We start from the raw sequence: 12,446 nt of genomic DNA on the forward strand, positions 1-12,446 counted from the left end.
ATTGCACCAGTGTACTCCAGCCTGGGCAACAAATGCAGAACTCCATCTCAAAAAAAAAAAATCAGCCCGGCATAGTGGCATATGCCTGTAATCCCAGCTACTGGTGAGGCTGAGGCTGGAGAATGTCTTAAACCCAAGAAGCAGAGGTTGTGATGAGCCGGGATTGTGCCATTGCACTCCAGCCTGGGCAACAAGAGCAAAACTCTGTCTCAAAAAAAAAAAAAAACTGCAAGTCAGCTTTTACCGTGACAGGCACAGATACAAATTCTCGGGTTGGAAAATTTTAAAGACCTAGGTCTTCCAGAAATACTTCTTAATGGAAGTACTGATAATGATTCCTTTCAAGAACGCTCCTGGTTTGCTACTGATAAGGGTCACTTAAAAAGGGCCATTTTAAGCTGGGCACAGTGGCTCACATCTATAATCCCAGCACTTTGGGAGGCCAAGGTGGGTGGATCACTTGAGGTCAGGAGTTCGAGAGCAGCCTGGCCAACATGGTGAAACCCTGTCTCTACAAAAATACAAAAATTAGCCCAGCATGGTGGCGGGTGCCTGTAGTCCCAGCTACTCGGGAGGCTGAGGCAGGAGAATCACTTGAACCCAGGAGGTGAAGGTTGCAGTGAACCAAGATCATGCCATTGCACTCCAGCCTGGGCAACAGAGCACGACTCCATCTCAAAAAAAAAAAAAAAAAAAAAAAAAAAAGTCTAGTTTAGTCTGTTACTCTGAATTCCTTACAAAATGTAAGTGCCATTCACCAGCCTTAAATTAAATAGGAGATACATTCTTACTGGGGGAAGTCAGCGAACGATGACTTCATTAATTTGAGCCTTCCATTCAGTAAGGCTTAAAAAGCGTTTATGCCACTTCTCTGCTGTGGCTGGAAGGACTTGAATTACGGTGGCTTCTTTGTGAGTGGCGTGTCTGTTCAGCCATAAAGTACCTGGCCAGACATCAGATTTCATTTTGTTCAGTATATGCTGGAGGAAGAGAGAAGATTGGAATCCTTCTTCTTTTATAAATCTTTGTTCTTCCCTGGTGAATCCTTTTCCATTGATAGCTAAAGGGAACTCACCATTAAAGGTTTTGTGATGGACATGGCCACTTGGGTATCAAAAATCAATCACACTGGGTGACCTTTACTCCCTGTCAGGTCAGTAAGAGTCACCCAGTGTAAACAGCATGATATTTCAGACATGATATATTTTTCCTAACAGGATTAAATGTGCATTTTTTAGCTAGTTTTACATATTTTTTTAAAGATTATCCCCTCAGGCCGGGTGCAGTGGCTCACGCCTGTAATCCCAGCACTTTGGGAGGCCGAGGCGGGTGGATCACCTCAGGTGAGGAGTTCGAGACCAGCCTGGCCAACATGGAGAAACCCCATCTCTACTAAAAGTATAAAAATTAGCCAGGCGTGGTGGCATGCACCTGTAATCCCAGCTACTCAGGAGGCTGAGGCAGGAGAATTCCTTGAACCCAGCAGGCGGAGGTTGCAATGAGCCGAGATCGCACCACTGCACTCCAGCCTGGGCAACAAGAGCAAGACTTGGTCTCAAAAAAAAAAAAAAAAAAAAAGGCCGGGCACAGTGGCTCACACCTGTAATCTCAGCACTTTGGGAGGCCGAAGCGGGCGGATCACAAGGTCAGGAGATCGAGACCATCCTGGCTAACACAGTGAAACCCTGTCTCTACAAAAAATACAAAAATTAGCCGGGCATGGTGGCGGGCGCCTGTAGTCTCAGCTACTCGGGAGGCTGAGGCAGGAGAATGGCGTGAACCCAGGAGGCAAAGCTTGCAGTGAGCCAAGATCGCGCCACTGTACTTTAGGCTGGGCAACAGAGCGAGACTCCGTCTCAAAGAAAAAAAGAAAAAAAAGAAAGATTGTCCCCTCCATTATAAAATGTAGTCTTTCAGAAAATTTCCTTACATAAACAGGCACTTATATATCTTTTCATTTTTAACAGAAATAAGATTATATTATACATTTTATACGTTTTTGTATACATTTGGTAATTTGCCTTTTGATACTTGATAATACTTTTGTATTTTGATGCCAGCGTTACTTGATTTTTATATGGTTTATTGTGGCACAGTAAGTGCTTAGCATACGCTTATTACAAGTCCCTGTCTACCCTCGTATTGACTTCTTTCCCTTTTCCAGTCCTGCAAGTCAGATTACATGCTCCACCCTTCCGCTCCTCCAGCATAAATATCTCATGTAGTAAAAGTCAGGTATACCGCACTAAGGGCTTAAGATGACACATTAGTTCTTCAATTCAATGCCAACTTTATGAAGTGTGTCCTGAGACATATACAGTTAGCTTTTTTTTTATTTTTTAATTTAGAGAGACACTCTCTGTCGCCCAGGCTGGAACTCCCGAGCTCAAGTTCTCCTCCCACCTCTGCCTCTCAAGCAGCTGGAGCCACAGACGTGCACCACCACGCTAGGCTAATTTTTTTTTTTTTTAATTTTTCGTAGAGACTGGGTCTCACTATGTTGTCCAGGTTGATCTCAAACTCCTGCCTCCAGCAATCCTTCTGCCTCAGCCTCTCAAAGTGCTGAGATTACAGGTGTGAGCCACCATGCCCAGCCACAGTCAGCTTTTGAATGCATCGTTTCTTGCATGAAGTGAGGTGCTCCTAACTCATCAACCAGTGTGTTTGCCTGCCATATCTGTGTAATCTCTTTGCCACATTCAAGAGCAAGTAACTACATGCACACACATGTCCCTGCAGGCACACATACACACACATGGCCCATTCCAGTGTGAGCTCCTGGCTAAGACCGTTTGGTTCATCTTGGTAGCTCTAGTTCCTAACACAGTGCCTGGCCATCAGCACAGATCTGTGTGGTCACAGCCCTCTCGGAGCTCTGGTGAACACAGGCAAGGAGAAGGTCCTAGCACAGGTGTCTGCTGTCAAGTCATAGTAACAGGAAGAGCTCTAGGAGCTAAGAGCAGAGAGAAGCCGCTTTCGGCTGAAGTGGCCCGGGAAAGTGGACCGTGAGATCATGGGGGTGATCCCTTTAGAGCTGTGCTGGGGGTGGAAGGGCGTGATGCAAAGACTGGGCTTTGGGAACCAGTTTGTCGTGAGTGGGCGGGGCCTCAGAAGCAGGCAGAGCACAGGCTGGAGCTGGAGCCCAGGGCCGCCCCTGTCTCGAGGCCTGCAAGTTGAGGTCAGGGGCTCCTTTTCAACATAAGTGCCCGTTGATACTGCAGAAGCCCCTGTGAGAATGGGTCCTTTGTCATCATCTGTGTCTGTAAAGAAGCTAATAGTCTGTTGCATCTTGGGATAACAAATGTTCTTGTGTTCAGGGTCTCAACTCTGAAGACGGAGTTCCTGCCGCTCCTGAGTGTGTCATTTGTCTCAGAGAACAGCGTCGTGGCTGCTGTGAGTATTTTTCTTCATTATCCCTCGGGGTGCACTGTATGTGATGCTCAGACAGGGAACAATGTGTGCTCTGTCACCCTAGCACAAAGCAGAACAGTTTTTTAGAAGAAACAGAGCTCGCTTTTTTTAATTTTTTTTTGAGATTGAGTTTTGCTCTTGTTGCCCAGGCTGGAGTGCAATGGGTGATCTTGACTCACTGCAACCTCTGCCTCCCGGGTTCAAGTGATTCTCCCACCTCAGCCTCCCGAGGAACTGGGAATATAGGCATGCGCCACCATACCCGGCTAATTTTGTATTTTTAGTAGAGACGGGGTTTCTCCATGTTGGTCAGGCCGGTCTCGAACTCCTGTCCTCAGGTGATCCACCCACCTTGGCCTCCCAAAGTGCGGGCGTGAGCCACCGTGCCCAGCCTCAGAGCTCACTTTTTTTTTTTTTTTTTTTTTTGGAGACTGTCTTGCTCTGTCGCCCAGACTGGAGTGCAGTGGCGCGATTTCGGCTCACTGCAAGCTCCGCCTCCCGGGTTCACGCCATTCTCCTGCCTCAGCCTCCCTAGTAGCTGGCACTACAGGCGCCCACCACCTCGCCGGGCTAATTTTTTTTATTTTTAGTAGAGATTGGGTTTCACCATGTTAGCCAGGATGGTCTCAATCTCCTGACCTCGTGATCTGCCCACCTCGGCCTCCTAAAGTGCTGGGATTACAGGTGTGAGCCACCGTACCCGGCCGTGAGCCACTGTGCCTGGCTGCTCACTTTTAAGAGTAAGAGGGGGTGGGGCGCGATGGCTCACGCCTGTAGTCCCAGCACTTTGGGAGGCCAAGGCAGGTGGTTCACTTGAGGTTGGGAGGTCAAGACCAGCCTAGCCAACACGGTGAAACCCCGTCTCTACTAAAAACACAAAAATTAGCCAGGCATGGTGGCACACGCCTGTAATCCCAGCTGCTTGGGAGGCTGAGGCAGGAGAATTACTTGAACCCGGGAAGCAGAGGTTGCGGTGAGCTGAGATTGTGCCACTGCACTCTAGCCTGGGCAACAGAGCAAGACTCGGTCTCAAAAAAAAAAAAAAAAGAAAAAAGTAAGAGAGGCCTGTCCTGGTGAACACTCTGCCAAGGAGGTGGGCGGTGGGCAGTGCATCTTCCAGGGACTGACTGAGTCTTGTTTCAGGGCCATGACTGCTGCCCAATGCTCTTTAACTATGATGACCGCGGCTGCCTGACCTTCGTCTCCAAGTTAGACATCCCAAAACAGAGCATCCAGCGCAACATGTCTGCCATGGAACGCTTCCGCAACATGGACAAGAGAGCCACGACTGAGGACCGCAACACGGCCTTGGAGACGCTGCACCAGAATAGCATCACGTAGGTGCCGTCTGTAGAGAGGTGGTCAGGTGACAAGGTGCCCTCCTGCCCCTCGCTGTTTCCTTACTGGGTTGCTACAAAAGCTCTATGCCCTGCAGGCCCAGACGTTCCTTCAGGGACAAGCGCAGCAAGAAGTCTGTATCTTCCCGACCGCCAGGCTCTCATTTCCAGCTCGTGGTAGGGAGGGAGTCGCTACCACGTGGTCATTCTGTCCTTCAAGGTGCAGATTACAAGGCAGCAGCCAGCAGGAGCAGTGCAGACCTTGTTTCAATCTGAGGTGGTGGGGCCTCAGGGCAGCCGCTTCCTAGGGTACCCTTTCTCAGCTACTCGAGAACAAAAGGAGACTTTCCTGAATGCTGCGTTCCCACAGTAGTGCACACATAATAGAAAGCGAAGTTACAGCCTGTTGGAAAAGGTAACTGTAGCTGAGCTGTCGTTTCAAGTCATGGATACAAATAAGAAGATTATTTAATTAAAGGAACAGAATTTCTTAGCATCATGATGACAAAGCTGAGGAGTGTCTCGACTGGGTTTTCATCAGGTATATGTAATTACGTAAGACAACAGAATTGTGTTTTGTCCAGAAAGTTCGATTTTTCTTTTCTTTTTTTTTTTTTTTTTTTTTTTTGAGACAGAGTCTCGTTCTGTTGCCCAGGCTGGAGTGCAATGCCGTGATCTCGGCTCACTGCAACCTCTGCCTCCCAGGTTCAAGCAATTCTCCTGCCTCAGCCTCCCAAGAAGCTGGGATTACAGGCGTGTGCCACCACACCTGGCTAATTTTTTGTATTTTTAGTAGAGACGGAGTTTCACCCTATTGGCCAGCCTGGTTTCAAACTCCTGACCTCAGGTGATCCACCCACCTCAGCCTCCCAAATTGCTGGGATTACAGGCGTAAGCCACCGTGCCTGGCCTGAAAATTTGATTTTTAAGGTCTAGAGGAGAGGCTGGGCATGATGGCTCACACCTTTAATCCCAGCACTTTGGGAGGCCGAGGCAGGCAGATCACTTGAGGTCAGGAGTTCGAGACCAGCCTTGTCAACATGGCAAAACCCCATCTCTACTAAAAAATACAAAAATTAGCTTGGTGTGGTGGTGCACACCTATAATCCCAGCTACTCGGCAGGCTGAGGCAGGAGAATCGCTTGAACTGGGCAGGTGGAGGTTGCAGTGGGCCAAGATTTAAGCCACTGCACTCCAGCCTGGGTGACAGAGTGAGACTCCGTCTCAAAAAAAAAAAAAAAAAGGCGCCTGAAGGAGAAATATATGCTTGATATTCTAAATGACTGTGTTCAGAGTTGGGTCCCATGGGAGTTTCCCTTACTGAGAAGCCTTTTATGTTGAGAATCTTATTGTGGTATTGATGGTGGGAGGAGTGGCGGAAACTTCTAGACTTCCTGTTTGAGAGAATTACGATGAAATGCAGGTTGTGCTTCATCTTCAGCGGAGAAGGGGCAGCTATAAGTAAAATAGGCTGCAAATGCTCTATTGAAAAATGAGAACCAGAGGCCTGGCACCATGGCTCACACCTCTAATGCTAGCATTTTGGGAAGCCAAGGCAGGAGGATCACTTGAGGCCAGCAGTTCGGTACTATCCTGGGCAGCATAGCAAGACCCCATCTCTACAAAAAAAATTTTAAAAGTTAGCTGACTGTGTTGGCACGCACCTGTAGTCCAGCTACTTGGGAGGAGTGAGCTGTGATTGTGCCACTGTACTTCAGCCTGGGCCACACTGTGAGATCCTATCTCAAAAAAAAAAAGAACCTGAAGGCACAGCAAAACTTACCTTTTCTCCACATTCTTCAGGTTTCTCCTTCTATAGCAAAACTCACCTTTTCTCCATTCTTTAGGTTTCTCTGTCTTGAATGACTCCAAGTTACTTCTTGTGAGTTTCTCTTACGTTTCTATACAGACCAAGTGTTAAGGAAAGAAACAGCTCTCATTGCCTCTCTGACACTTCTAGGTGAAAAATGAAAAGACAAACCCTTGCTGATTAGTCTACTTTTATTTGCAGAAATTAGGTGCTCTTTGCACTAGAGCTGTGTCAGCTAACTTTTTCTGTAAAGGACCAGATAGTAAATATTTTAGACTCCGAGAGGCCATAGGTCTCTGTTGCAACTACTGAACTCTGGTTGTGGCAAGAAAGCAGGCACAGACGATGTAAACGAATGAGGTGGCTGCGTTCCCGTCAAACTTTATGGACACTCAAGTTTGAATTTCATGTAATTTTCACTTCATGAGATAATAGTCTCCTTTTAATTTTTTTCCAGCTATTTAAAAATGTAAAAGCTGGGTCGGGTGCAGAGGCTCACGCCTGTAATCCCAGCACTTTGGGAGCTTAAGGTGGGTGGATCACTTGAGGTCAGGAGGTCAAGACCAGCCTGACCAACACGGCAAAACCCCGTCTCTACTAAAAATACAAAAATTCGCCAGCCTGGTGGCAGGGGCTTGTAATCCCAGCTACTCGGGAGGCTGAGGCAGGTGAATTCCTTGAACCTGGGAGGTAGAGGTTGCGGTGAGCCGAGATCGCGCCACTGCACTCCAGCCTGAGTGACAGAGTGAGACTCCATCTCAATAAATAAATAAATAAATAAAATAAAAATGTAAAACCCCCTTTTTTTTTTTTTTTTTTTTTTTTGAGACGGAGTCTCTGTCGCCCAGGCTGGAGTGCATGGAGTGCAGTGGCACGATCTTGGCTCACTGCAAGCTCCACCTCCTGGGTTCACACCATTCTCCCGCCTCAGCTTCCCCAGTAGCTGGGACTACAGGCGCCCACCACCATGCCTGGCTAATTTTTTTTTTTTATCTTTTAGTAGAGATGGGGTTTCACTGTGTTAGTCAGGATGGTCTCGATCTCCTGACCTCGTGATCCGCCCACCTTGGCCTCCCAGAGTGCTGGGATTATAGGCGTAAGCCACCGCACCAGGCCTTTTTTTTTTTTTTTAAACTCACAGGCTGTACAGGAATAGGCAGTGTGTGCCATAGTTTGCCATCCCCTTCCCAGCGTCGGGGAAGGGGGGTTAAGTTCTAGACATCTCAGAGGAGAAAGAAAAATATTGTCTGAGCAATGGGTGATTGTCTTGAAAGCTTTCCAGATAATTAGGCTAAGACAAGTTGTTTCATTTATCTGTTCCCCTGCTTGGCTTGGTGGGAATCTGGTGGTGCGTCTGCTGCTAACATTTATGATTCACTTCAGACTCAAGGAGGGCTGTTGGCTTATCTACACTGGCTGTCTTAGAGGCTGATTTGAGAGGTTTTGTTTGGAGCCAGTTGGAATTCAGTCATGCTTCATCATGCCTCTGGTTTATTTAAAAACAAACAAAAATACTGTTTTCGCCATGGCTGTGGTCCTACCCACAACCTGCTCCCAGCATTTGAGTGCTGTGTGGGCTGGGTCATTCCTGCTTCCCCAGGTCACTCTAACTAAGGCAGGTTCTTAACTTCTCCCCTTGCCAGTTTTGTCTTTCCTGGACTTCTGGTAATAATATGCTTTGGGGGTATTTTCTGAGCCAGATTGTTGCAGCCTAATGTTCGTGGACAAGTTCATAATCAGGAGTTAAAAGATAATTCATTTCCTGGCGAAGCGTGGTGGCTCACGCCTGTAATCCCAGCATTTTGGGAGACTGAGGCAGGAGGATCACTTGAGCCCAGGAGTTCAAGACCAGCCTGGGCAACATAATGAGACCCCCATCCCATCTCTATTTAAAAAATAAAGAAGAAGATAATTCATTTCCTTAAGCTGCCCTTACACTATTAGTCAGGAATGTTGTATTCACTTCCACTACATACCTTACGATCTCTTTTGCTTTGCTTTTTTTCAGTCAAGTCTCTATTTATGAGGTGGACAAGCAAGATTGTCGCAAATTTTGCACTACTGGCATCGATGGAGCCATGACAATTTGGGATTTCAAGGTATTTTCTACCTAACAGAACAAATTTTGTTTGTGTTAAAACTTTTTTTTTTTTTTTTTAAGAGATAGGCTCCTTCTCTGCCACCCAGGCTGGAGTCCAGTGGCGCAATCATGGCTCACTGCAGCCACCAACTCCTTGCCTCCAGCAGCCCTCCCACCTCAGCCTCCCAAGCAGCTGGCACAGCAGGCATGCACCACCACGCCCCGCGAATATTTTTACAAAACTCTTGTGAGAAAAATGTTTCTCATTTCTTGAAACAAAATGTTAAATCTAGTATACAGTTTAATGTCCTAATGTAAGACATTAAACTAGAAATCTCTCTCTTATTTTTTTTTCTTTCTTTTTGAGATGGAGTCTTGTTCTGTCGCCCAGGCTGCAGTGCAGTGGTGCAATATTGGCTCACTGCAACCTCCGCCTCCCGGGTTGGAGCGATTCTCCTGCCTCAGTCTCCCAAGTAGTTGGGATTACAGGAGCACACTACAACGCCCGGCTGTTTTTTGTATTTTTAGTACAGACAGGGTTTCACCATGTTGGCCAAGCTGGTCTTGAACTCCTGGCCTCGTGTGATCTGCCCACCTTGGCCTCTCAAAGTGGTGGGATTACAGGCGTGAGCCACCGCGCCAGCCTTGGAGATCTCTCTCTCTTTTTTTTTTTTTTTTTTTTTGAGACAGAGTTTTGCTCTTGTTGCCCAGGCTGGAGTGCAATGGCGGAATCTCGGCTCACCACAACCTCCGCCTCTGGGGTTCAAGCGATTCTCCTGCCTCATCCTCCCAAGTAGCTGGGATTATGGGCATGTGCCACCACGCCCAGCTAATTTTGTGTTTTTAGTAGAGATGGGGTTTCTCCATGTTGGACATGCTGGTCTCGAGCTCCTAACCTCAGGTGATCCACCTGCCTCAGCCTCCCAAAGTGCTGGGATTACAGGCGTGAGCCACTGTACCCAGCCGGAGATCTCTTTAAAACCTAAAAGTCATCCGCAGAAGAATGGCACATTCTCAGTGAACTGAAATTTTTACTTCTAGATGTCTATTTACTCATTGGGGAAAAATGGAGTGCTGTTTTGGAAACAGGCCCTATTGGATACCAGCCCAGGTTTAACTATATAGATATATATTTATGGCTGACACTAATTAATTTAATAAACATCTACTAAGTATCTCCTGGGTGCCATGCATGGTGCTGAGCACTGAGAATATCCAATCCGAACGAGCCTGTCTGGTAGAAGAGAGAGGTGGACACGGGGGCTGGGTAGGGGATTCGGCAGAGCTCAGAAGAGAAGCCAGTGCCTCTATTTTCACACAGATGAATCTGGGGGGTTACATGGACTGCAGGGAAAAGGTTGCACCTGAGCGGCATCCTGAGCTGCGATGGGTTTTGGAGGGGAGGGGACTGTGAGTTGAGAAAGCACAGGCGAGCATCCTGAGTTGCAAGTGCAGCACACCCAGGCCAACCCTGGGCTTCAGAGAGCACACACCGCCTTTGAGGCGCTGCCCATGGTGTGGTCCTCCGGAAGCACGGATGGAACTAGAAAAAAGAGCTCTAGGTAGCCAGGTGCAGTGGCTCATGCCAGTCATCCCAGCACGTTGGGAGGCCGAGGTGGGAGAATCACTTGAGGCCAGGAGTTTGAGACCAGTTTGGGCAACATAGCGTGACCCCATCTCTATAAAAAAGCCAGGTGCAGCCAGGTGCTGACCCACTCCTGTAATCCCAGCACTTTGGGAAGCTGAGGCTTGTTTCTCCTCCCTACTTCCCTGTCTTGAGTGTAGGAGTTTGAGACCAGCCTGGGCAACATAGTGAGACCCTGTCTCTATTTAAAAATATACATATATGTATTTTTAAAAACCAGGTGCAGTGATGCATGCCATTAGTCCCAGCTACTTGAGAAGCTGAGGCAGGAGGATCACTCAAGCCCAGGAGTTGGAGGCTGCAGTGAGCTGTGGTCACACCACTGCACTCCAGCCTGGGGCAACAGAGCAAGACCCTATCTCAAAAACAAAACAAAACAAAAAAAAAACAACCACACAAAGGAGTGAGGAGTGTGCCCAGAGCCTGTGTGTGGGGCAGTGGGGAAAAGGCACACCTGGCCTGGAGGAGCCAGCAGGGGGAGCCCCAGCCTGGAGTGTCTCTGCGGGGTGAGTCCTGGGAGATCCTGTTTCAGGTGGGGCAGGGCCAGGTTCAGGGTGGGGACAGGCAGCACCTTCCCCGAGGAGGAGGGAGTGGTGTGATACCTACCTCGGGTTGGACACTCCTCAGTGACATCAGTGCTCTTCCCACCTTTTCCAAGACCCTCGAGTCTTCCATCCAGGGCCTCCGGATAATGTGAAGCTGAGTGAGCCTCCGCCATCCAGCATGACAAACTGTGGCCGACCGCAGCTGTGCCGTGGCACGATGGCGAGGAAGCCAGCCCCAAGGAAACACTGAAAACACATATCACGCCAATGCCGTGTGGTTTTGTTTGAATATAAAATTGGTGAAAGTGTTGGTTTTTTTAAGGCAGTAATTTTTTTTGGTTTTTTTTTTGTTTTTTTTTTTGCGATTTCATTCCATTCTTGACCAAAGCTTCTCTTTAAGTAGTTTATTATGGAAAATTGTCACACTAACTTAAAAGACAGGGTGAGGGAGATATGTAAATTGTCCACTAGAAAATTAAATAAAAGAACTGAATGTGGTTTTGGTTTTGTTTCCTTGTAGTATTTCAATTTTTAGTAGAAAAATATGAGTGAATTCTTCATTCGATTCGGTTTTTTTTTAGGCAAAATCTTAGATCGTTGGTTTCTTAAATTGCACCATTCTATACAACCTTGAACCAAAAAGCACCATTTAGTGAGGGGTGAGAGAGAACCATTTCTGAACATTGCAATATTTCTGCAAAGTAGGTTGTGTCGGTCTGTTTTGCATTGCAATAAAGGAATACCTGAGGCTGGGTCATTTGTTTAAGAAAAAAGATTTATTTGGCACACGGTTCTGCCGGTTGGACAAGAAGCATGGTGCCTGCGTCTGCTTTTGGGGAAGCCTCAGGAAGGTTTTACTCATGGCGGAAGGCGAAGGGGAAGCAGGCGTGTCCCATGGCAGGAGAGGATGCAAGAGAGAGTGGGGAGGACCAGGCTCCTTGAAACAACCAGGTCATAGAGTGAGAACACACTCATTCCTGCCAGGGGGCACCAAGCCATTCATGAGGGATCCGCCCCATGACCCAAACACCGCCCACCAGGCCCCACCCCAACACTGAGGATCGCATTTCAACATGAGATTCGGAAGGGACACACAGCCAAGCCCTGTCAGAGGTACACCGTTCCCATCTTGCATGTGAGCAACAGAGAAGCCCACCTCCACTGAGCAACCAAGCCCGAATGGGAGCCTGCCCTGGGAGGCCCCGGGGCCCGGTGCCCACAGCACAGCAGCCCACTGTTAGCAGTGCACCTGCCAAGGGTACGCTGCGGGGGGTGTGCAAGGGGGTGGGAAAGGGGAAAGTCAGCATCTTGGCTTAGAGATGATTGTGCCCACACTGAGCTACTTTCATCATGATGAGACATGAAGTTTGACATTCCATGGCGGAGAATCTTAAGAGGTACAAGGATAAAGAAAAGCAAAATAAGTAAAGAGTAGCCGGAACCTGGCCACATCCTTGATCTCACGGCTCCCTTCTAGAATGCTGGTAACAGTGCTTCCCAAGGCACATCATGATGTGCTCAAGAGAAGGAAATTTGGCCCTCTTGGTGACTCATGGGAAGCCCTCACTCCAAGAGGGAATCCTACCTAGCACCAGGGGTGCTGGCCTCATGGCCCTGC

The 12,446-nt window shown here is 48.0% G+C and overlaps 1 protein-coding gene across 1 annotated transcript in view; it reads left to right on the forward strand.

Moving 5' to 3' along the window:
• The window catches only part of ARPC1A (actin related protein 2/3 complex subunit 1A), a 41,134-nt gene extending 29,808 nt beyond the window's left edge, over positions 1–11,326 (forward strand). The window contains exons 7-10 of the mRNA XM_024249556.2: positions 3,318–3,393; positions 4,555–4,748; positions 8,567–8,657; positions 10,942–11,326. Coding sequence (XP_024105324.1) covers positions 3,318–3,393; positions 4,555–4,748; positions 8,567–8,657; positions 10,942–10,980 — 400 coding nt within the window. The 3' untranslated portion in view covers positions 10,981–11,326. The remainder of the gene's footprint in view (positions 1–3,317; positions 3,394–4,554; positions 4,749–8,566; positions 8,658–10,941) is intronic.
• Positions 11,327–12,446: the final 1,120 nt, after the last annotated feature.

This window comes from Pongo abelii, chromosome 6 (assembly GCF_028885655.2).
Source record: "Pongo abelii isolate AG06213 chromosome 6, NHGRI_mPonAbe1-v2.0_pri, whole genome shotgun sequence".
Lineage (NCBI taxonomy): Eukaryota > Metazoa > Chordata > Mammalia > Primates > Hominidae > Pongo > Pongo abelii.